The sequence below is a fragment of the Orbicella franksi genome, chromosome 4 (genome assembly GCF_964199315.1).
Source record: "Orbicella franksi chromosome 4, jaOrbFran1.1, whole genome shotgun sequence".
NCBI classification, from domain to species: Eukaryota; Metazoa; Cnidaria; class Anthozoa; order Scleractinia; family Merulinidae; genus Orbicella; species Orbicella franksi.
Window position 1 is genome coordinate 27,165,305 of NC_138148.1, and position 25,170 is coordinate 27,190,474.

Sequence of the window (25,170 nt, forward strand, 5' to 3'; positions counted from 1 at the left end):
TCTTTCACAAAAGTGACGGAAAACTAGTTTATTTTGCAATAGTACACTTTCCTATAAAACTCCTCGAACTTCCGATTGCACTGTACATGACCTTTTGTTTTGTTTTGTTTTTTTTCTCAGTAGTGATCCAGGTCTGATGAATAACGCGTGGTCTCACTTTCGAAAACCTAGACTCCTTAACTTTATTGGATAAAGTAAGCTGTATTCCTGTAGCTGTATAAATAGGCGTCTCCCCTTGAGTGCGCAATTCTTTACTGCTCGAGAGATGCTAATATTAACCCGCACATTTCATTGTGACGACGAACCCCTACAGAGTTATATGATACCATTTCTGATTGGCTGTTTCTTGCGCGCGAAATCGAATTCAACCAATCAGAGACGGAGATACAACACGGACCGCTCAATAGCTACGTCATCAGAACGGAATGCAGACAAACTCGCGACCGGGAAAAGAAAACAGCGCGCTACGAGAGACCTCTATTTACTAAAGCTACTGTGTATCGAGTGCCGCAACGCAAATGTTTCGTGGGGACCACTCACAGTAAGATACAAAAGTTAAATATCTGCCAGAACTTGGCTCCTCTGGTTTGGACAAGGACCGCTATGGCGACTTAGCACCAACGAACCTGTTACATAAGGTGTCTTTTAAAAACTCGCGGTAACTTATCTGTTATATTACAAGAGTGATCGTTATAACTTAAGAGCAAAGTCGTTTGCCAGCCGGACGCATCATGGCAAGTACTTGAAAAAGCCAATTGAAAACTATCTTTATTTTGATTGGTCAAAGCACGTTGTACGTGCTTTTTTAAACCAATCACGAAACTCGACTTGTCCCAGACCTCCAAACTGTTGATAGATTACGTTCAAACAATTCCAACTAGTTTCCATTCTTTCCATTCGGATGTATAAGGGCAACGCGTATTATCTTCCATAGCTCACAGACGTCACAAACTGTCTCCCTTTAAAAAACATTAACAGGCAACAAACCTACAAATAACTTACGACGGAAAGCGTTGCTGTTTTTAAAATTATTCGTTGACAATTCTTGATAAAATACAATATATAAGCAACTGTGTGCATTAAATTTTGTTACTCATTTACCGGTTATTAAATTGGAACATTAACATTTTCTGACTGAAATTTCGGCAAAATATGAAATTACATAGATAAAATCTTACCCCACCCACCCCTCCCTATGCTTTAGCTCAAAAACTGGGACCCGTTAGACTTACGGGATCTTTCAATCCACACTGAAAACTGAAAAACAACGCAAAAAGCGAAACTAATTTGATCGCAGTACTTCTTCCGGGTGTTAAAACGTTAGGAGTGTTCATTTAAGGTAATTAATTAACTAATTATTTGGTTAGTTAATTTGTTAACTAATTAATGATATTTAGTGATAATAATGGCCAGTTCTTTCTCACAAGAAGCTGATACTTGTTTGAAGTCTGCGCTCCGTTGGTGAAACTGGGGGGAAAAATCTGTTATTGCTCGGTCGCGCGGCTTCCCGCGGTGGTTCTCTGGTTTGGCGCGCTTTTAGCTGTTCGCCATACGCCTGCCACCTAGCGTCATCGCTTTCGTGAGTAAGATAACGTTCGCCCACAACCGCTTCCAGACTCCTGAGGTCCAACCAGGTCTGGTAGTCCTGGGTAGGAGTTAAATTAGAACGTTATGTTTGGCAGTTGGTTATTAAAGTGGAGATTAGACCACTTCCGAGTTGCCGTTTGCCTCATTTTCAGAAAGAGTCCTCGAGCAAAATTTTTCATACGAAGACGAGTTTCAGCGCTTTCGCACGAAGACTCGTTTTCACACAGAGGGAACAACTGTAATTCGAAAATGGACTATTACGGTTTCTGTAGCATAAAGCGAAAACATGGTACCACCGCCCCACCCCCTCCCCTTCGGGGGCAGTGCTATATCACAGACCATCCCACAGCATTTTTGACACGTTGCTCTGACAGTATAAAATAAGTCATGCAAAAAAAAACATAAGTTACTGAGCTAAATCGAAGAATTTCTTAATGTATGCTTTTGAGCGAAAAAGCGAAGTGTTAAAGTACGCAATACAAATGAGATGAAACACACAAAAGAGTGAAATGTTTACGATGGAAGTTGTGATATTTGTTCGTGCTAACTGACCACAGTATTACATTAGGTAAACTTACCTGAAGCCACGGGTGAATAAGCGACTTATCACACGTATAGCGACAGCGTTGCTTGACTTGTAAGAGGTTGTTTATAAGGTCAATGGCTGGAAAAGAGAAAGGAAATTTAGGCTGGGTAAAAGGTCTATCTGGCTACTTGAATGAGAAGATTGGGGCAATAATACGAAAGAATTCATCATTCGGAGGTTCTTTTGTCATATTTTCTAATCTTTGCAGCTAAGTTCGAATTTTGAAGTATCAAAATCAAAATTATCCTGTAATAGCTGTTATTCCCGTTAAAAATCGGTAACGCGACATAGACAAAAACAAAAGGGACGAAACAGACAAACACATGTAAAAAAGTGTTCTGGCCAAATAGGTCAAAAGCATACGACGCTATAAACCAGTCAAAACTCGAAGTATAGCCGTGTAGCCGGTACAAAGTGCGGGAAAACATACAACCGCAGTACAGCGTGGGAAAATATCTAACCGGTGCAAAGCGCGGGAAAATGTGCAACTGGTGCAAAGCGCGGGAAAACGGAAGAAGCCAAGCGCAGAAACCAAGACGGGAATGGCTGTAGTGTTGTTTGCTTGCTCCTGATTGGTTGAAAGATAGCACGTCTGCTCTGATTGGTCAACACACTGACGCTTCAAAAAGATTTCTGAACTAAAGAAAACAAATCAATTTCTGTAGCTGGTCGAGAACCGTTCTAATGCGACACAAACCTTCCGGCGAAATTTCCTGCCAAGGGTCAGGAGGGTACATAAACGCAGCATTGTGAATTTGATCTTGAATATCTTCCTCTTCATTGAACGGGAACGTACCACTTAAACTGTCGAAGAACAAAAATCACCCATTACACTAAATTCAAAATACCAAGGATTTCTTTACAATAATGCTGCAGAATTCCGCGGGAATGTTGCCTTATACTTAGCAGAAGAGGCATTAGGCCGAGTTTGATGAAATCAGACGATGCCCCGAATTTACGAGATGAAATCCTCTCCAGGAAAAAAGATGGCTGCTGCATATTTTCTTACAATACCATGCGAACCTTACATAGCCCATTAAGTACAATACATTAAGTACAATTAAGTACAATTGCCCACTTTTGGCAATATTTGTCCCTGTGCTAACGACATAGAGTACACTAGATTTAAAGATGTTACAACGTTTCTGTACGTTTTTATGAGAGTTGTTAAAGTTTTCGTGCGCTAAAGATTTTGCATAAATGTACCAGTCGCCATCTTTTCTCCTACGAAAGATTAGATCTTCACCATGCGCTGTTATAAAGACTCGTAGCCGAGTTGTTATTGATTCTTACCTTACGTACACGACGACACCAACCGACCACATATCGAGCGACCTGTTGTATCCTTTATTAAGTAGAACCTCGGGGGCGAGGTACGCTGGGGTTCCGACCACAGAACGACGGAACGATTTCTCTTCGATTATCCGGGCAAAGCCGAAGTCGCACAGTTTGATCTGTATAAGAGAACATATATTAGAACAAAGAAGAACTTTGCAATACAATGGAACTAAACCATGTGTCGCTAAATTCAAAGAAACCTTTTCAATGAAGACGAAAATCAAATGAAAAGGGGGAAGTCATACCTGTGGGAAACCACATTCAGATGATAATGACGAAAGCAATACATTCTCGGGCTTCAGGTCACAGTGGACGATATTCCTGAGGTGAAGATCTCTCAAAGCAACTAAAATCTGCAATGAAAGATTTGAAAGTAGTTTGTCTAGTTGTGTATTTGTGCAATGACGCTTTTGGGTCCTCAACAAAGAAGAAATATGTTTCAAAACCAATCATAGTTATCAATTTTAAAATTCACACAGATTTGTCACAAATGCACTGTATTACGGAATGCCTTTCCAAACAGTTAACACAGTTAGTTGATAATAAATACAAGTTGACAACGGAGGACAAAGCGAATTTGAAAAAGTCGACGATTCGAACGTGCTCTTTGTCTGAGCAAACTGGAGGATTGTGGGTTGTGTAAGCTTGTTGAAGTACAAAACATTTCTGGAAGGCCCCGTCCGCACTACGTCGGGGGAATTTGCAAACGGAGCTTCATTTCTCCGGTTCGGCCTACCGTCCACACTAATCCGTCACGAAAACTGAGCTTTTCGAAAGCGCTTTTCAAACCAGAGGAATTTGAAAACGCCGGCTTGGCGTTTCAGAGTGGACGGAAAACATTTTAGGAAACGAAGCTTTTCGTAAACGATGACATCGCGATAATCATGACATTCCCCAGCTCGAATTTTCCTCAAACAAAAATCCATAATGACCGCTGATTGTTGCGTTTTCAAATTCCTCCAGCGTATTGTGACGGGACATAAGACGAATTTGACGGAAAGAACATCGCTTTGCCGGGTGGCGGTACACGTATTTTACCTGTGTTATGAGGAATTTTGTACATCTCTCATCCAGTCTTCCCTTGGCACTTGACAAAATAAGTTCCAACATGTCACCTTTCATTTTTTCCATAACCACGAACACCTAAGAAATAATACAGTGCGTTCAGACACGGACAAAATATGCACGCCGGTTAACCAAGCCACGGTTCCCTTTGGTCAATCCTAAAATCGAAGAAAGATGGCCGCTGTTCACGGAAATACGTGGCTACATGGTTCATATAGAAGACAGAATATTCAAAGACGTTTACAAACAATTCAGCAATTTTCGAGAGTTGTTTCACTAAGAATTACACCTGAAATTTTTCTAGGATTTTTTTCATGGCTGCCCGAAACATGGTGGCACTTTGCTGTATGTGACTGTATGTAACAAAGTCCAAGTACACATCACGAACTGGAAGATACACTATTTACTGAAATTCAGAGCGCATTAGGAGCCTGAAATCGGTGGCAAAAGCCGTGGGAACAACGTTCCCCTTTCCTCTGCCCAGTGTTGGATGGCAAAATGAGAGAACCATTGTACTAAAAATGTGCCCTTGATTATAGCTTTTAGAGCTTCTAGGTCACTTCACGAGTTGCAGTTTTTTCAAGCAAAACCTGGTATAGGAGGAGCTAGGGAACTAATGTGATGAGACGACACTGGTCTCCAGCCTTATACATAACACGCCATTCAAAGGAACCAATCAGAGGAAAGCTTTCATTGCTTACCCTTTCTGGAGTTTCAAACATCTCTTCTAAATTCACAACACCAGGATGATTGACGTGCTGTAAATAAAAAAAAAAAACACTGCATTAGTAAAGCACACTCGTGCTGTTATTGTTGTTTTTTCTGTTGGTGGTTCTGTTGTTGTTTGAGACAAGAATACCCAAAGAACAACATTGAATGCTGTCACATTTTTAGCCTATGAATGAATTCCGTAAAGCCATTCCGTGCAGTTTCCTTGAAAACCTCTCATATAAAGCTATAAAGTGACTATAGTCGTGACAATAGTTGACATGCAATAATCACACTACGACCGAGTGACTTCACAAGGTAGTTTCGGTACGGGAGGCTACGAAGCTACACATTAGCTCCAGTAACGACTAAATGGTACAAGGATTTGTCTAAATGCTTAAAACGTGCACACACAAGAAAGGAAAAATATAGCATGCGTACATCTCTTACCACAATCTGCATAATTTACGTGACATACCTGGAGAATTCCGACTTCATTCTTCAACTGTGCTTCTTGTTTGGTTGGGAAGCGTTGTTTGTCGATGACTTTGATAGCTACATCTCGTCCACTTTCACGATGAACGCCTACGAAGTTTAAAAGAAAATTCTCTAATCACACGCGGCGCACAAACCTCTTCAGTGACTGTCATAACTTTTGGCTTAGAACTGGAGGATTCTGGAAACTGGACACTTAAAGTCGCATTTTTGGCGGGAAAAAGGGCGGGAACTGCACGCGGGCGCCATTTTTGACCGCTGGGGAACCAATCAAAGCTAAGCTAGTAGTGTCAACAAAAACGAGCCGTGACTTGGCTTGGGGAACTGTTGAAGGGTTGTGCCTAAATCCTACCGCTCAGAAGGACAACCGAGGAGTACTAGGAGCGAGTTTCCGAGTCGAGCAGTTTTCGGAAATTGTCGGCTATTCCAATATGGCGGACTATACCATTCACATAAATATGTGAATTGCCAGTGGTAAAACTATGTTGATCAACAAGACAAGTACGTTTTTATTCACCCGACAAGTTAAGAATAATGTGTAGAGAGTAAAGCAGTGAGTTGTTCAGCAAATGCTGTATATTTCTTTAGATCTCTTCCCGTCTAGTTCGTAAACCGTAAATTTGTACGCCGGCTAACACATTACACTGTAGACGTCTTTGACTTATAATAGGCACAAACGTTTTTAAATACGTCGTTCCTCCAGGACGAATTTATTTATTGATTCAGCGGATCCCCGAATTCAAACTTCCTTTGCCTTGTCCCTCTGGCCGGTAGGATCTTGGAAATACTACCGTCCAGAGGGACAGTTTATGTATAAGGTACTTGGACTGAAGTGCATGCACAGTTTAATTTGTACAATAGTTTGATACATTGCTCTTAAGTTTTATACTAGACTAGAATCACTCTACAGTTGAATCTTTTCAGTTTTCTGTGATCTTGTCCCTCTAGCCGGTAGGATCTTGAAAATACTACCGGCCAGAGGGACAGCTGCTTGTGTATAAGGTAATTGGACTGAAGTGCATGCACAGTTTCATTTGTACAATAGCTTGATACATTGCTTTTTAGTCTTACACTACACGAGAATCACTCTACAGTAATATTTTCAGTTTTCTGTGATCTTGTCCCTCTGGCCGGTAGGATCTTGAAAATACTACCGGCCAGAGGGACAGCTGCTTGTGTATAAGGTAATTGGACTCAAGTCCATGCACAGTTTTATTTGTAGAACAGTTTGATACATTGCTCTTTAGTCTTACACTACACTAGAATCACTCTACAGTAATATTTTTAGTTTTCTGTGATCTTGTCCCTCTAGCCGGTAGGATCTTGAAAATACTACCGGCCAGAGGGACAGTTTGTGTATAAGGTAATTGGATTGAAGTGCATGCACATTTTTATTTGTAGAATAGTTTGAAACATTGCTCTTTAGTTTTATAGCACACTAGAATGACTCTACAGTTAAATATTTTCAGTTTTCTGTGATCTTGTCCCTCTGGCCGGTAGGATCTTGAAAATACTACCAGACAGATGGACAGCTTGTGTGTAAGGTAATTGTAGTCAAGTCCATGCACAGTTTTATTTGTACAATAGTTTGATAATTGCTCTTATTGCTTAAGTCATAAAGCAGGCTAGAATATTGAGGATTCCCATTTATATGAAGGTTATCAGACACTCGATTTCAATGCCTTAATAAAACTTATTTTGCATTCACTCCAAGTGAAACAGAGTGCCAGGCAGTACTAGGACACATTTCTGACATGTCCAGTGGGCTCAAGTTGTGTACATCAATATTTAATATATTATTTTGTGACTTACATACTCTGTGTAAGGATAGAGGAATTTCCTCAGGAGGATTGTTAAACTTAAAGAGTTAGATACTGTTCCTTAGCATTGTAAGACTATCTGTTTATGGAATAAACACAAATTAAAGTAACGAAAATGTCCTTCTATTGTCTTTTTTTGTGAATGGTGTTTACCTTTAAACAAAATAGGTTTAAAGAAATCCTTTAACCAAAACGTGTTGCTTAAAGGACACTGACCTGACATACTCACAAAGCCACTCTCATTGCAAAATTTCTAGTATATTTCCTTCATGTTTATTAAGCCTGTATCCCGCAAAGTCACTTCTAAAATGAGGCTTTCTAAATAACAAGTGTAAATAAGTGTAAATAGTTAATAAGTGTAACCCCAGTTACCCTAAAAATTAAGCAGATTGAATAGTATGCTCAGTTTGCATATTTGTGCACCCATGAGTAAAATTGGGGGGGGGGGGGGCAGGGGGGTGGGAGCCCCAGAAGAATAGGGGGCAGGAGGCAAGAGAGGAAAGGGTGGGAAGTGGGAGTTCTACAAAGGAGGGAATCATCAAATGTTTTTTGACTTACATTTAGCTTATCTTGAGACTTCTGGACTGAAGGAAAAATTAAATCTACCCTTGGATTGAAAAACTGAGGCCAACTTCTGGTAAAATTGGAAACCCTTTTACAGTGGTTATATCACAGGTCATAAAATGTTGTCATTTAAACTGTCAAAAGACGTGAAGAGCTAGAGGAGCAAGGCTGAAAACAAAGGAAAAAAGGAAAAGAAAGTCCAAAGGATTGCGCAGCTAAATGATAAGTATGTGTTTTGAGTGTTCTTATTTACAGGGGACAGGGCAAAATGGAGGAGGGCGGGAGTCAAGAGATAAAGGTATGGGAAGCAGGAGAACTGGAAGGTTCTGACCCCCTTTCGCCCCCCTCCCCCCCCCCAAAAAAAATTGTTAAACAACAGCTTAATTGAATGCGATTAAATTTTTTATATTAGTCAGCACACAAAACAATTATAAATGGAACAAATAGAGCTACAGTTGCATTAGAAAGCTTATAGGGGTCCTTATGGTGTAGGTAACAGAGTTAATGATCTCCCACCCCCAGTGACTAGTCTCAGACAATGTAAATTGCACGTGATGAAATTGGTGCGAAATAGGCAGAAAATTCAAGTGACAAAGACTCTGGCGGCCATGCTGGATGACAAGAACAATAAACTAAGCTAATTCTTTTGTTAATGGTCATCCAACATGGCAGCGATGGCGTCAGTTAGATATATGCCAGTTAGTTAGATTTATGGTAATATAAATGTGCCAGGCTCTTTGTCTGCACTTAGTCCACACAAGCTCTGGCTCTTTTGACTGAACATTTTTTTACACATTTTAATTGAATCCCTATACATAGGATACACCTAAGCAAAAGAATGATTATGATTGTGGTGTCTTTGTCTGTATGGTAAGCTGTGCAAATACCATATTCTATCAATTACCATGTCTCTTTAAATAATCAGCTTGGCTTGAGTTAATTCAAATCAAAGTGTTCATCTTTACCTGAACTGATCACTTGTGCTGGTGATACATTTTAAATTCATTGGTATTATCTATGTTTAGTTTCCAGAGCATCTCAGCAGGGGAGAAACTCCTAATTTCAACCAGGTATTTTGAATCAAAAGCAAGTATCAACACTTCTCATCGCATGACAAAGTAATGGAAAATCAATTTAAACCAAACTACACGGATACCAACTACACATCTCCTATTCATAACACTTTCTTGCAGAAATTCACTATGTTTGTCTTATCTTCCAGGATGACATTCCCTCTCTCCATGAAGTGATGAAAATGCAGATCTCACAGCAAATGCTACCAAACTGAAGGAATGTACATTCAAAAGAACTCAAAAGTTCTCATCAACAGTAAAATATTAATTTTGCCTGAAAAGGATTCATCTCCATACTTCCTTAATCAGTTGTACATATATATATATCAGTTTCCCTCACTAAATAAACACTCTAGATCCATTGTTCAACTTAAGATTCCACACTGATACTGTCATGTTCATTGATTGAGAATTATTGCAATGGCAACAGAGCATGAATAGACTTTTACAGACACCATGAACTTCAGTCCAATTACCTTATACACAAGCTGTCCCTCTGGCCGGTAGTATTTTCGAGATCCTACCGGCCAGAGGGACAAGATCACAGAAAACTGAAAATATTACTGCAGAGTGATTGTAGTGTAGTGTAAGACTAAGCAATCAATCAACCCATTCTGCAAATAAAACTGAGCATGGGCTTAAGTCCAATTACCTTATACACAAGCTGTCCTTCTGGACGGTAGTATTTTCAAGATCCTACCAGCTAGAGGGACAAGATCACAGAAAACTGAAAATATTACTGTAGAGTGATTCTAGTGTAGTGTAAGACTAAAGAGCAATGTATCAAACTATTCTACAAATAAAACTGTGCATGGACTTGAGTCCAATTACCTTATACACAAGCAGCTGCCCCTCTGGCCGGTAGTATTTTCAAGATCCTACCGGCTAGAGGAACAAGATCACAGAAAACTGAAAATATTACTGAAGAGTGATTCTAGTGTAGTGTAAGACTAAAGAGCATTGTATCAAGCTAATTTGTACAAATAAAACTGTGCATGGACTTGACTCCAATAATTATTACCTTATACACAAGCAGCTGTCCCTCAAGATCCTACTGGCTAGAGCGACAAGATCACAGAAAACTGAAAAGATTCAACTGTAGAGTGATTCTAGTCTAGTATAAAACTTAAGAGCAATGTATCAAGCTATTGTACAAATGTAACTGTGCATGAACTTTAAGTCCAATTATCTTGTACACGAGCTGTCCCTCTGGCCGGTAGTATTTTCAAGATCCTACCAGCCAGAGGGACAAGATCACAAAAAACTGAAATGTTACTGTAGAGTGATAATCTAGTGTAGTGTAAGGCTAAAGAGCAATGTATCAAACTATTCTACAAATAAAAATGTGCATGCACTTAAGTCCAATTACCTTATACACAAGCTGTCCCTCTGGACGGTAGTATTTCCAAGATCCTTTCCGGCCAGAGGGACAAGGCAAAGGAAATTTGAATTCGGGGATCCGCCGAATCAATAAATAAATTCGTCCTGGAGGAACGACGTATTTAAAAACGTTTGTGCCTATCATAAGTCAAAGACGTCTACATTGTAATGTGTTAGCCGGCGTACAAATTTACGGTTTACGAACTAGACGGGAAGAGATCTAAAGAAATATACAGCATTTGCCGAACAATTCACTGCTTTACTCTCTACACATTATTCTTAACTTGTCAGGTGAATAAAAACGTACTTGTCTTGTTGATCAACATAGTTTTACCACTGGCAATTCACATATTTATATGATTGGTATAGTCCGCCATATTGGAATAGCCGACAATTTCCGAAAACTGCTCGACTCGGAAACTCGTTCCTAGTACTCCTCGGTTGTCCTTCTGAGCGGTAGGATTTAGGCACAACCCTGTTGAAGCGCTCAAATCCGTTTTAGTGTTTTCCACGCGTGGCAACGGTTTCCTGCTTACGGCAGGCTACATGTTTTCCCGCGCTTAACACAAGTAGCTTGCTTTGCCGTCTTAGAGTACATGCATTAACAAATTAGCTGCTGGGTGAGGCACTTTTACTTAATTAAGTACTGGACAAGATTCACAAGAAGCAACTCAGTGCAAGTCGAAACTAAAACAGCCCCAGTTGGAAAATCTCTCAGTCCATTCTCGATGGTAGAAATGTTAGAAGGCAATCACAAAAATATCAATTTTTTAAACACTAACCTCCATATACAATTCCAAACTGTCCTGATCCAAGAATTTCATCAGGAAATACTTGATACAGCTGACTGATGTCCTTTAAATGTGAAAAGTAGAGACAGTGAGACTCGTGCAGGCCGCAATGATGAATCAGTGGGCACACAATCAAGTGTTTCATTGCACAAATCTGTTACGACATAGCCAATGATGTTGGGGTCCAAAATGGTGTAGGTATTCTTTCAAAATACCCATAATCAGGGCCTGTCATTGAGTTTTACATGAAAGTCATTGTACCAACAACAAACGTTTTGTTTTGTGAGCGAATGGCATCGACAACAGCTAATTTAACCTATAACATTAAGCCTATTCAGCTGCAACAGGTTGTGAGCTTAAACAACAGACCTCAGGGGTTTCATTTTCAACGGCTTTTCACAGGAGGGTAAAACTATTTGAACTGAATTTCTTCATAGGAAAAATTTTCTGCTAGATGGTCAAACCAGGCGGACAAAATTGTCCCCAGAGCTGGTCAGTTTACCTGGTGCCCACGGCCACTAATGAAACCCCAGAGTCCTGTATGTGGACGTTTCTGCTTCAACAGCAAAACTGCTGTCTAAGGCAGTAAATGGTCAATATTATAAGTAATTGTAAAATATGTAAACCTAGGTTGATTGATACCACTAAAAACTGACTAATTGCCAAGTTAACATCTGATGTCACACAATGCATGGCATGCGTACACCACAAAGTATCATGCAACAACAACAACACACTTTATACACAACGTGGTAAACCAATGACACACGGTATCATGGCAGTTCACTCACCAGTGGAGCATCCTTAACCTTCTCCTCCTCATGCGTTACTTCCATCTCTACATCAGGATTGCTCACAACTGATCAGAAATTCAAATAATACATGATTATTATTTTGAACCCAGGAGTATCAGTAGGTCGTCTTGTGGAGTTAATTTGACTTACAATATGAATGAATACACAAAAATGTTTGTTTGAACCTGCATAATACAATAACGGAGTTAATTTGACTAACAGTAGACAAATCAAAACTTACTAGAACCAACTAATAACTGCTGACAAACTTTACACAAGTCTTGCAGCCAATACCATCACCGCTAAACAGACCAATCACTTTCAAAAGACCAGACCTATAACATCATCAACTAACTAACACTATTCACTGGACTCTGAAGATCACTTCCGCTCAGGTTGTCGAAACATCAGTCACCAACAACAACAGTTCCTTTCAGAACTACCCTCACCCAGACGATCACACAAGACGAACTACAGAAATTCAAATGATACTCTGAGCTGAGTTGCTTTTCATCATAAAGCTAGCAACACAAATAATGAATAGTGGGGTGGGATGAGTTGGGTGGGGTCCAATGGGGTTGGATGGGGTAGAGCACACTCACCACTGTTACTTGATGGAGCAACACTTGTCGTCGGAGTGACACAGCCTGGCATCAGAGCAGAGCGGGTGACACCAGCCCAAGCCTGGCCTGCCACTGCCCCGATGCCACTATCTGGGTCAGGTGTCTCATTCTCGTCTTCAACTTGTCCCACATAGTACACCATGTCTCTTGTCTTCATTTCAAAACAGTGTGGAGCCCGTGTGGCATCTGTTGCTAGAGGGTCAATGTTGGAATCAACTGACAGTATTTCAGACAGCTGAATTTCCTGTATAAAAATAGTAAACAGTATTAATAAATATTAATATTTAGATGGCCAAGTACAAATGACAGTACTAAAATAGAAATAAATGTTGGTGAATTTAGCACTGCTACAACATTCCAATGCATGAAACTGAATGAGAAACTTTTCCATCCAGTCCTCTTTGCTGGCCAATAAGGAAAAATACGCAAACCTACAACTTGAAGTCGTAAAATAACAAAAAGAATTCACTTAGCATGAAGCAAACCTTGTAATATCTGTTGCTTGTAGAGTCTTGGAATAGTGTCAAGCACTTTGTATCTAGCCTCCAGTAGTGTCTTTTCCTCTGAAATGTAAAAGCATAAGTCAGAGTGCAACACAAGACCATCAGAATTAAGGGAGTCAGACTAGGGTCATATCTTACACACTCACAAAGACATTAGTGAGAAATGTAAAAAAGTAACAGGACACATGATTGAAAACCTTTATACTGTAGGCTGATGTAAAGTTAAAAGTGTAAGGTTTGAAAAATCCCTTTCCAGCGTCTTCCGTGACATTAATTTACAAAATATTTTCTTGTGGCTTATGTTTTTTTAATGTTCAATTTCCCTGTCATCAATATCAAATAATAAGAAAACTACTTGGCAGTTTTTCCAGTTGCCCAAAGGCAAAAATTATGTCGCCTGTGGCACCCGCATGCTTCTAGAGCGTAGACCTACCTTGACAATAATCAACCATCTTTCATTCCAAAAGATTTGATTTTTGCTTCAGAATAGGATCAGTACTTTCAATACTTTGTGGCTTTTCTACTATGCTGGTAAAACAATGTATTTTGACAGACCAAAACAAAACACACAAGTTCTACAATACCATACTTGGTGAGCCAGGGACAGATAGTCAAGTCAGGAGAAAGTCAAATGAGCAAATGAGGTGCAAAAGAACCCTTAAAGAACAAATGAAGTAGCTCCTGGGAAGCTACTCTTAAGTGAACAGTTACACAGCCCATTTCTTGTTAATTCTTGTAATCGTTATACAACTTTTGTCCATTTGACAAGTTTCCTCCTGATCCGACTATCTGCCCCTGGGTCTCCGAGAATGCTACTATACATGAACCTGAGTATCCTTGCTGGTAAAATGCACCATCCATCCCTGCTTTAGCACTTTAGATCCTTTTCTCTTCGTGTGCTTAACAGACACTACTATCCTCTGTAGGGGGATGTTGTTACTCATTGTTGGGGTCAACTGCGGCAATTCATAGTCTGGCGATGAAGGACTCGTGGGTTCAAATTCTTCCTGGCTACTGCGGCTTGTCGACTCAGCCTCGGTTTCATTCTCGCTATACTCATGCTCGTCTGGAATATCATTACTTAGATCCATTTCAGAAAAATTTTCTGATATGGCACTTGAATCAGTGGAACCAAGTGAACCTACAACAGGAAGCAGAAGATGGGTACAACAGGATTTATACAGCACATGTAAGTAAGTAAGTAGTAAGTAAGTAAGTAAAACTTTATTTATGCAGGGTGGCCCATTCAGCACAGTGGCTGGTATCCAGAGGGGCCCTGCTAAATACAGTTTCTAAAAATATAAAACGTCTAATAGTATAAAATAGTTATAAAAATAGAGTTAAAAAAAAACAACTAACGTCTAGTAGTTGAAATAGTTATATAAAAAGAGTTTAAAAAAATTGAAACGAGTTACAAGCATGAACTGGTAGGGGAAAAAAATAGATATCATAAATTACGTGCTATAAATAAAATGGGCTTTGACAAGATTTTTAAAAGAGGAGAGTGATACAGCTTGTTGGATTTTACGAGGTTGTGAATTAAAAAGGGCTGTGCCAGAAAATCTAAAAGTACGTTTGCCAAGGCTAAGTCTGGGTTTGTGCCATGTGCCACATGAGGAGTAATAGCCACATGACACTTAAATTTAACTCCCCACCTAACTCATGAATAAGCTGCACATGTCAAAAAGCCCAGTCCTTAACATTGAAGAGAGATATGACTTCTTCAATATCTGCCACTAATTTAGTATGCATGTGGGGGAAGGCATATTGCCATTATGGTTAGACAGTGCGCTGAACTCCAGTTTGAGCTGTTTAAGTTCCCCAGGGGTGACTGCATTGTGTACTCTCACAGTGCCTTTCTCCCAGCTTTTAGCCAGGATTTGAAAAGTGGGCGTCCAAAATGTGCTATAGGGCCTGCTCAAATGAACAATTTATAAGGCAACATATGAAAAATAAAATGATTTTCTTTAATAAATGGCCCAGGCTTCACAGGATGCCTAGATGCCCATCCTGCTAAAAGCCTGCCTCTTTCCACTTGGGTGTATAAATGGGTACCAGAGAATTTAATGATGCTGGGGTAACCCCTGCAATGGACTAGCATCACATTGAGGGGAGAGCAGAGTTACTCCAACATGTAGTCATTTAATGCTATGGAAACCAGGAGAAGCTTGGGCAGTATGCTCAACCAATTAACCTGACGCAGACTTTACCTTTACCTAACTAATCAAGTATAAGAAGGGTAGGAGACAACTACATGTAAGAACAATGGCTTCGTGTCACTGCTCAATGTTACAATCATGTTAACCAAGACAAGTTTTTTTTTTAAACACACAGCCAGCATGACCTTATGAGTTATTTTTGCCAGAGCCTGGTTGGTTGTCTGCCAGGATGCATGAATCCCTGACAATCCATGCTGCAGAATGGTGCACAACCAGTTGAGCTATCCTAATGGCAGTTAAAAGACAATGTCATTGTTAACATCACGTTGGGTTTCTCACTCTTCCTTGTGTTTGTCAGCACAAACAAGTATGAGAGCCAATGAGAGCTGACTGATTTTTTTCCAACATCAATGGTCAAAGAATGGTAAAGTCTGCATACATGTACAAGCCATACATGCCTATCAGGCCAGTGCTTACCTCTGATTTCTGTAGCATGAAGTGACTAGAAGTATTACTCCCCCCCCACTGATGGGATGTTGGTCCATCACAGGGTTATCCCCCGCATTAAATTCACCAGTACCCATTTATACACCTGGGTGGAGAGAGGCACTGTGAAAGGGCTCAAACCTGGACTGCTCACAAGTGCACTAACAATGAGGTAACCGCATCTCCAAGTCTACCAAACAGGCATGAGCTGGAATCCAAACTCTGACCCACTCTCATTTTTCTTCTAACTCTCAAAAGCACTTACAATAAGCAATAAATTAAACACAGTCAAACCTCTTTAATACAGACACCAAAGGGGCAGGGCCAACTGTTGATATTGTAGAGGTGGCCCTAAATTATAGACGAAGAGCTTGTATGAATTCTGGTTTCACTGGGACTACAGGTATATGATTTGTCCTCAATACAGAGATGTCCGTGTTATGGAGGTGTCCATAAGGAGAGGTCTGACTGTAATTTCAATTTCTTTTAGTGTGGTAACTCTGAGTAGTAGATGTACCATGTAATTTAACACCTCATACTTGTCTAACCTGTCTCTAGAAATGACACTTCACCCAGACAATTCTTTGGTGCCTTTTCGGCGCACCCTTTTCGATGGCAGTTAAACTTACAATCTGCAATGAAACAAAACTTCTTAATATTGTATCATTCACTTACACTTTCTGTAACAATGAAATTGTGGACTGTCTTTTTTAAATTAACATGTGCTATGCAGTATTGATAACCAAAAGATTGATCGAAATCAATTTAAGAAGAGTAATGTAACTAAATAAATACCTTTGCATTGAACACCTTGACGAAACAAGCCTTTTAACTGGGAAGAAAAAGGGTTACACATAGCATTAAAGAGCTGCCACTAATAAAAGTGACTGAAGGGGTAGGCATAACTACAATGCAATGACATCATCATGAATTAATTAATGAAACTATGAATAGTAAACCCATGATTTACAGTTACCTTACATTTGCAACAGACAAACTGATGACCCACCAGGGATAGGACACTGGGAGGTCCTGTATGCAGTATGCTTGTCACATTTGAACCTAATTTATTGTTATATGTGCAAGTGCGCATAAGTCTCCTGTTACTGAGCAGTTTAAGTGTCCAATTAATTTACAGAAGCTCACCAGCTTGACTCCTGTCAGGAGAATTTGGTAATTTTTGTCTCTGAAGCTTAACATGACACTGACCACTTTTCTGAAACTGTCTTGATTCAGAAACAAATACTCCCAACTATATTTCACAGTGGTAACGGTAACCACTGTTGAGAACCTACATGCCACATCATGTATTAATATGTGCTTACCAGACGCTTGCAGATCTGGCAGACTGTAGGCTTCTTGTATGAATGAACGGCAAATGTGTGTGGAATCTGGATTCTGCCCGATATCGCTCTGTCTATCCATATTGGTCGTCCACTCCAAGTTGCTCGTCTCTCTTTTGATGAAGGAATGCTATCATTAAAAGAACTTGATTGGTGGATCAAGAATGACGAATCGTTCCAACCCCCAACCTGAGAAGCTGGCCTTGGCAGGGTATTTGAATGAGGAGCAGCATTCAGTGCTGCAGTACTGGTGCGATGCCTTAAGCCGTTACAATTATTGGGTATCTTGTATGCACATCTCTTGTGAAAATTACCACCACATCCTAGACAAGAAACAAGAAGTTATCAATGAGTGAAAAGCATATTATAGTTAAACCAACGAAGATCAAGACTGGCTGCTCCATGCTTGAGGTTCATGACAGTTTTGTTAGCATGCTATATATTAAGAATTGGTACAAACCCTGGGGGGATGCTTGTTTATGGCAAGTGACCATCTGGCATCATCAATTACCCATGGCAAACAATTTGGAGGTTGGGGGATTTTGTGCAATGAATGGAGACCTGTATTACTTACAACTCTTGATAAACTTGCTTTTTGTATCTACTCTGATCTTATCACCTGAGGTAAAATAGAGTGAGAGGAAAAAGAGCGACATGTCTGTGAAATCTGGTGGTAAAGAAAGTCACTAAATGTACATTCAAGGCTATGCTCTAGCTTTGTGTGATCATCTCAGGTGACCAGCTTCCATCTTCGGCGACAAGAAAAACATACCGAGTCGCCTGGCCAGGCAACCTCTTTTTTGAGATTTAACTTAGAGATGAAAACAGTCTCACAATAATATGTCTTTCCCTTTTTGATTTCTTGTGTTGTATTGAAGTCTTCAAAGCAAAATGGCTCAATTCTGAATGTTTAAATCCATCTGTGAAGTCAAAACATCAGTGGCTTGATGTGTATACATTTTTTCTATGCTTTTAACACCTGCCTTCACTGATAAGGATAGCAGTTTCCTTGTATACTTCAAGTAGTTTCAACAAAAGTCTTCTTAGTTCTTGTGACTTGTATAATGTACAAGAAAAGTCCCTAATTGAAGGAGATTGTGAACTAAATTGTCAGAAGCATAGAGGAAAAAGAAGTGATTTTTTCTACATATATCAACCATTTTAACTAAAAAAACATGTAAATTTTGTCTTTCTTTGGGAATTTTTGACAAGAAAACTACATGCAACCCTTTTATCTTTGGCATCTGTAAACCAGATAAATGCCCTGGAAATAATGCAAGACATTTTTATTTAAAGGTTAATCGGTTGTCATGAATTAGTTAAAAATGTTACTTACATAATTTTCATCAATTGATTTTTCAAGATTTTTTTTCTTCGTTCAGGCCACCAAGCTTGACTTCTGGGCACCCTAGCCTACAAGGCTGGGTGCCTGAAGGGCTCCTTAGAATTTTTCCTAGAGCATGGCCTTGTCATGGGTGCTACTAACAGCCATCATACCTTCACATTTGAGTCCTTGTCTTATGAGACCAAACAACATCTGAGCACAATAGTCACAGAATGTTGGAGACCTATAGGAATGAACTATTAGCTGATGAGGTCGAATGACAGTCCCATCATCTGGTACTTTTGCTGAAAAAAAAAAATGGCCAAAAAGTCAAGAAACGTGACTGTGTAGTCACAGTGGGTAAGAATAACTTTCACAGAGACAAAAATAAAAGATAACAAAAAAAAACAAACCAAAATCAAATCAAATCAAATAAATAGTACGAATAAAATAAATAAAACATTTATTTAAAAAGTTAATAATACTTAGACTAGTCAGGAATAACACACAAAGATTCCAATAACTTGGTAAATACTTTTCTCGAACCTGTGCAGTACCAATCAGAAGAAACCTAACAGGGAACGCTTGAAAGAACGTGTTCTGTTGCTGTTCCACATGCCTTCCCATCCTAGTTCCTTATCCATTCCTTCTCCGTTCCATATCCATTTCATATCCGTTTTCTATCCGTTCTGTACTGTTCTGTTGCCATTCTATACCCGTTCCCAAACGCGTTCCCTGTTAGGTTTAATTTCTTCTTGTGCAGTACTGTAAGCATCATGCATGTATCACATAATCATGTAGACACCATATGTGGACAAAAACAGTTGTAACTCTTTGTCAATCTCATGTGTTGGAAAGTTTGTTTGTTATACATGTATCAATGGTATGTATTATCTTATATTAATTTTTGTAATTAAATTCAGTTAGAACACGACCCGCCTAGATTAGCTTAGACTATCTGTACATTCATGCCTAATTATTGTATTTAAAATGTTTTAAGCATTATTATTTATTAAATAAAGTGAGTTCAATATTAAATGAAGTGTGTTAACACCAGATGTATCACATTGTCATGTACATGTAGACAACACATGTCATAAAATAATGAACAGACGAGAGTTCAACCAGATTTTCGTATTCTTGCAAAGGGAATCCGATGCTGCCTCACCTGACTTATTTGGTACTAACTTGATCAAGACAATATTATTATTATTAACACTCTCAGAAATAGTAAATAAATTCAAAAAAAGAAAAAGAAAGCAAAATTATTAATACTACAATTATCAGTTGAGTAAGGTGCGATAAAGCCTTGGTGACAAAGTTTTGGCCTTAAAATTACAGTGTTGCCAAGGGCAACTTTCCTCGTTTCCAATGGTAACTATATCATCAGCTACAATTTTGCACGCTTAATGCTGGTAATGACATCAAAGGCTGACAAGTTGCCACTGGAAACAGAGCCAGTTGCCTGTTACAACAACACAAATTGAACATTATTAACTTGAAACCTGGTCACCAAACTTTTGTCATGCCTTACTCAATCGACAATCATGTAACAGCTGACAATTTCTATCTTCTTGCCACCTGTGTGATTGACAATCTAATGATACACAAGGGAGAGTCTTCAAGTGATCGCATCCTATCCCAGGCAAACGTTATCTCTTACCTGAAACAACAACTTCAATAACAGATCCTTCTTTCAACTGTTCCACACTGGTTAATTTCGTCAAAATATTTGTTGTGGAGTAGTTGTGAAAGAACAAGATGACTTTATCTGCTATCCCAATGCAGGAGTTTTCTGGAAACTAGATCAAAGAAAACAATGTCTTTTATTAAGAAAGATTACAGGGCTGTTGTTCATTAAGTTTCAATTCATCTGTAGGCCTTGATCTTCACACCTGTATCAAACTTGCTACTTCATGGGTGAATTGTATCAACTACAGGCAAATTCACCTGTAGCATCAAGAGTCCATCAGGCATGCTCAGCCGTAACAGGTGCTACAGGTTATGGCCCTTATTGACAGCCCTGACATTACACCTGACAACTTTTCCCAAGTAATTGCTTAGTCAATGCAAAGCTCTTCCATCCCCCCCCCCCCCAACTCTGTGGGGGACATTTGTTAGGCATTTGTATTACTTTTTTTGAAAAAATGCTGCAAATCCCCCACAAGGGGACTAGAATATATAACTGTGTAAATCCCCATGGCAGAGCTTCAGCAAGACCACAAATATCTGACCCCACCCTATTTTCCATTTCTGGTTGATGGTGGAAGCAATAACTGTTGGAAATGGATCTTCATTAATTAAAACGTGTAACCAGGCTTTTAGTCAGGATTCTGTGAGTGGCTGTTCAATAATAAATATGCTAGGGAGCTCTGATGGCATGCCTCCCAGAAAAGTTTGAAAAATTGAAGTGCCTTAGGTGCGTTTTCTGCAATTTTCAGTTGATAAATGTATCGATCAGACTTGAATGGTCCTGAATGCTAATGCGTTGTTTTCATCACCAAAACACTAAAATAGATTGAAACTGAAGTTGCCTCTGCCCATACTAAATGCATTCAGTTGTGTTTCACAAACAAAACTAAGCAAAGATTGTTGCATGGCAAAGGTTTCTTAAATCAACGATTGTGGTCACTATAAAAATGATTGTGAAACAACACGTGCCGGTTTACAAGTTAATACTTCATGTAGCCACCAACAAGCACTCCCCAGAAGGAACGCTTCTTCCTGGTTACACAAAGTTCCTCTCGGTGAAATTGGTTCGGTAACACACGTCATGCTCCACACGAATGTAAACGGGAAAATAGTGGGCGGCATTCACCTATGAAGTAACCAAAGGAAACTGAAGTAGAAATAAGGTGATGGTGAGATGGTGTGTTCAAAAGCACTTCCTGAATCACTATAGAAATCAAGTGATTTCGTATGAACTATTGTAAAATTACTGAGTGTAAATCAACAAGATCTCTGCTTGATTTATTTATTTTTTCCTGAAAGGTGGTCATCCACAGGACGGCTGGACGGCCACATGGCCAAAAGCCTGCCTGTAACCATCGCATTTGGAAACAATGGCGCACTTCTGGAAAGTAATAAAACTTTAACAATGTAATAACTGGCATTTTATTTCTCATATTTCTCAGGGGTTTCATGGCATTTTCAACAGGAGGGCAACTGGTTTTAGCAAATGCTCTACCCTGAGTCAAGAAATGTCGCTAAATGCCCAGCAAATGCTAAGGAGGGGAGCGGGGATAGAGGGACTTGGAATTGATAGAGCAATAATCCGCTTAACATGTTCACGCTCATTGAATTGCTAACAATAAAACTGGATTGTCCTTCGTTTAGGTATCCCCAATTGGATAATGTTCTTTTTACTGTCATCTGTCATCACAAGGTATTGCAACTGATTAAAGGGGATGAAATTTAATAGGAAGCATAAGGAGTAACATAATTTGACGTTTCAATGTATCTAACATCATAAAATTTGGAAACGTTGAATTACATTACTCCTTATATTTCTTGTTAAATGCCATAACAAGCAACTGACCATTCGAAATTTAATAGGACCATGTAAAAATAGACAGATTCATTGCTGAATGAACAATTAACCTCGTCAAAAAGAGACCAGTTCCAAACAGAAAGTTGTATGGTACCAACTAGCCATTTAGGTGCAAAAAATAAATACAAATTGACATGGAAAAAAAGGCAAAGCTTATTCATGTATAATTCTACAAAAATGCAAAGAATATCCATTGTGTATGCAGTATGCACTGCTCATCTAATATTTCAAGAATATATGTGGAAAGATTTATCATTTATAAATAGTGTTTACCCTCTTTCATTCAAAATCAGTGTGTGACCTTGGACAAATTAAAAATATTTGAATTTCAAATTCATGTCTCCACTCCTTCACAATTCTTATATACAAGGTTCAATTTAAACAGCTGGTTCTCTTGACATCATCTTGAAATCAATAGATAAATAAATTAATTAATTAATAGATAAATGTGGGGAGGAATAATTAAATTTAAAAAAAGGTTCAAATTTTCCCACCAAAGGTGAAAACTAGGCAATGTTTAAAATGAAAGAACAGAAATGAAAATAAAATAATTAGGCAACTATTTTTAAAGCAGAGAAAGTAAAAAAGTTATATTTATAACTTGACTAATTTGCTCGAGGTTACCAATTAACCTATATGGAGCTTTGTAAAAACATTTAATTTGAGAGTTGCTTTTGAAATGTAAAATATTAAAGGCCAAGTTTGTGACAAATGTGTACTACTCGATTGGTTCTCATGACACCGGTGTTAACGTACTAACCGGCAGAAGAATTAACAAATTGCACGTTACTTAAATATTTGTCGCAATACATGCAAATTTTAAAAGGTTGTTGAACTGAGAAGATCGAAATTAAAGAAAACAGGAAGTACAACACTTTTACCCAGTATAGCTCTGTATGATTCTATAGCAGGCCGGTTTTTCAAATGTTCTTGAAAAGTAACCGATAAAAAACACCACACTGCACATTGTTCAGGCTAATAACACCATTTCTATGGGAGATTTCAAGACTTAAACTTGGTATAGGGTATTTATACATGTGGGCGTTCGTGGACTATAACATATACACGCGTGCGTTTGGCCTTTTGCAGACTGTCTGTTGTTTCGGATAACATCGGCGTAAATTGACGGAATATTCGGCGCCAGGGACAATTGCCTATATTCAGGTTCCGGCTGCAGGCTTTTGGTCTTGGCATATAGGTTCGAAGATCTTACTAGAACGTCCGTAAAATGCGCATGAATAAATTAAACCGCGTGACAGCAAAAGAATCGATCTCCACCTTATTTCTAATACACGTTGTTTTCGCCATTGACTGTCCCTCACAGACACACGGGGTGGTTCATGAAAATTAGGATAGCCGACCTCTAAAGTTACTTAAAAAAGGACAAGGCGGTCTGACTTGGAAATTACAAAACATGACATGATTCAACTAAAATTGTCGACCGTAAGTACAAAGACACGTACATGAACTGTCATTTTACGTCGACCGATATGAGCGCACAACCGTTAAATAAACTACGGTAAGCTTTAAAAAACAAAACAAAAAATACTCAGTACGGCAACATACATTCGGGGAATATATTATTTGGTTGGTGCTTAACTCGAGAAGTAACAGATGATCAATGAGATAATAAAAAAATATAGCTTAACTTCGCGAGATCGACTTTAATATACAGACCGAATCGAGAGAAAAATATACGACGCGGCCTGGTCAAGTCAATTCGTTCGAATTGACAAACAGTCACACCGAGAGACGAATGCCTACAGGGAATTTTCCCTTCGTGATATTTCAGCGCTAAAGAGAGCAACTGCGGTTAAAGTAGATAGGCTGGTGGTCAAATAAGCTTAATTGTACCTTTTGATCGAGGAAAGAACACGCCAACTCTTTCAAGGCCGAGAGGTCCTTTCCTTCAAAACCGTAAGTTTCCCGGGCCAATCCGCACTGGAAAGTAATGCCTCTCCGCGGACAGTCTTCACTCATGGCTCTACACACAAATCATCAAAGAATTTGCTCCTTGCATCAATCAAACACAACTTGAAAAGGCGACAAATTTGGCTAGGTAAAGAGTTATTACTCGCTACTGTCGCTACTGGAAATATTTCCCTAACAATATGGGCGACAACATTGTCACGTGACAGATACATATTGCCCGGCAAAAAGAGCGAATAAGACGTGTTTCCGGTGACGATGACTTCCGGTAGAGAAAAACAAACGCGACTACGGCCTTTTGTTAAGTGATTGTCACAAAAGCAATCAAGGGAAACAACAATTATAAAGGTCTGTATGCAGTTATGTCAAAGATTATGGCTGGGCAAATGTCTTTAGATTAGTTTATGACTCAATATCTGTCACTCGTAACTAATTCAACAAAGAGGAACAAGCCATTATTTTTTCCTTTTTCGCAGTAAAAGGAAGTAAATTTGCAGCAAACGTGATTTTTCGAATGATTGCGCAATATATGTTTGATATATTAGTCGGCTGCTACAAGCTTTGACTGGATGCACGCAAATTTTCCAGTGAAAAGGTGGTAGCTTTTGCACTTTTCCCTTCAAGTTATTTTGCACGAAAAACGCTTCGCTTTCTACATTCACATTAGCGCCGTGACAAATCAGGTTACGGCATGAATTAAGTCTGATGACGTAAATACACTTGTCCCGTCTGTAATACGTCACAGCATATGTAACTGCAACTCGCGTGACGTCAGAACCGCTTTAAAAATAGATTAAAAGCCCCTCAACCAGCTGTGAGACTGCGTCTGTTTGTTAGTTACTTGTAAACAGAGCAGTTTAAGGTTACAGCTCTGCAGTTTCTCGATGGTGTACGCTGTAAAACCGAGAGAAACTCTCACATCCGTTGTTCATTATTGAGAAATTTCGAGTCCATAAACTCGGGAAGTGATGTTTTTCTGCCAATAATTTCAAACGTTTTGCGCAACTTAAGAGTCGATCGCGATCGCTTCTGAGAAGAGGGTTGGAGTGGGT

At 39.2% G+C, this 25,170-nt stretch overlaps 1 protein-coding gene across 1 annotated transcript; it reads right to left on the minus strand.

Moving 5' to 3' along the window:
• Positions 1-28: 28 nt before the first annotated feature.
• On the minus strand, positions 29-24,351 carry LOC145485113 (serine/threonine-protein kinase D3-like). The gene is made up of 19 exons (XM_081463789.1): positions 24,044-24,351; positions 20,303-20,441; positions 18,813-18,944; positions 17,298-17,638; positions 16,768-16,804; positions 16,521-16,604; positions 14,155-14,468; positions 13,310-13,387; positions 12,804-13,068; positions 12,199-12,266; positions 11,399-11,471; positions 5,763-5,869; positions 5,278-5,334; positions 4,550-4,654; positions 3,757-3,864; positions 3,467-3,627; positions 2,871-2,977; positions 2,166-2,251; positions 29-1,645 (listed from the first exon to the last, which is right to left on the minus strand). The coding sequence occupies exons 1-19, from the start codon at positions 24,167-24,169 to the stop codon at positions 1,421-1,423; spliced, it is 2,613 nt and encodes an 870-aa protein (XP_081319915.1). The 5' UTR covers positions 24,170-24,351; the 3' UTR covers positions 29-1,420.
• Between the last annotated feature and the right edge of the window lie 819 nt (positions 24,352-25,170).

What these genes read in the sequence shown, in the direction of transcription:
- LOC145485113 (XM_081463789.1), bottom strand. Translation starts at nt 24,169, where the DNA reads ATGAGTGAAGACTGTCCGCGGAGAGGCATTACTTTCCAGTGCGGATTG. An exon ending in TGTTTGAAACTCCAGAAAGG is followed by an intron (nt 4,655 to 5,277) that starts GTAAGCAATGAA and finishes ATTATTTCTTAG; the next exon opens with GTGTTCGTGGTTATGGAAAA. An exon ending in GGTGTCGTCGTGTACGTAAG is followed by an intron (nt 2,978 to 3,466) that starts GTAAGAATCAAT and finishes GTTCTTCGACAG; the next exon opens with TTTAAGTGGTACGTTCCCGT.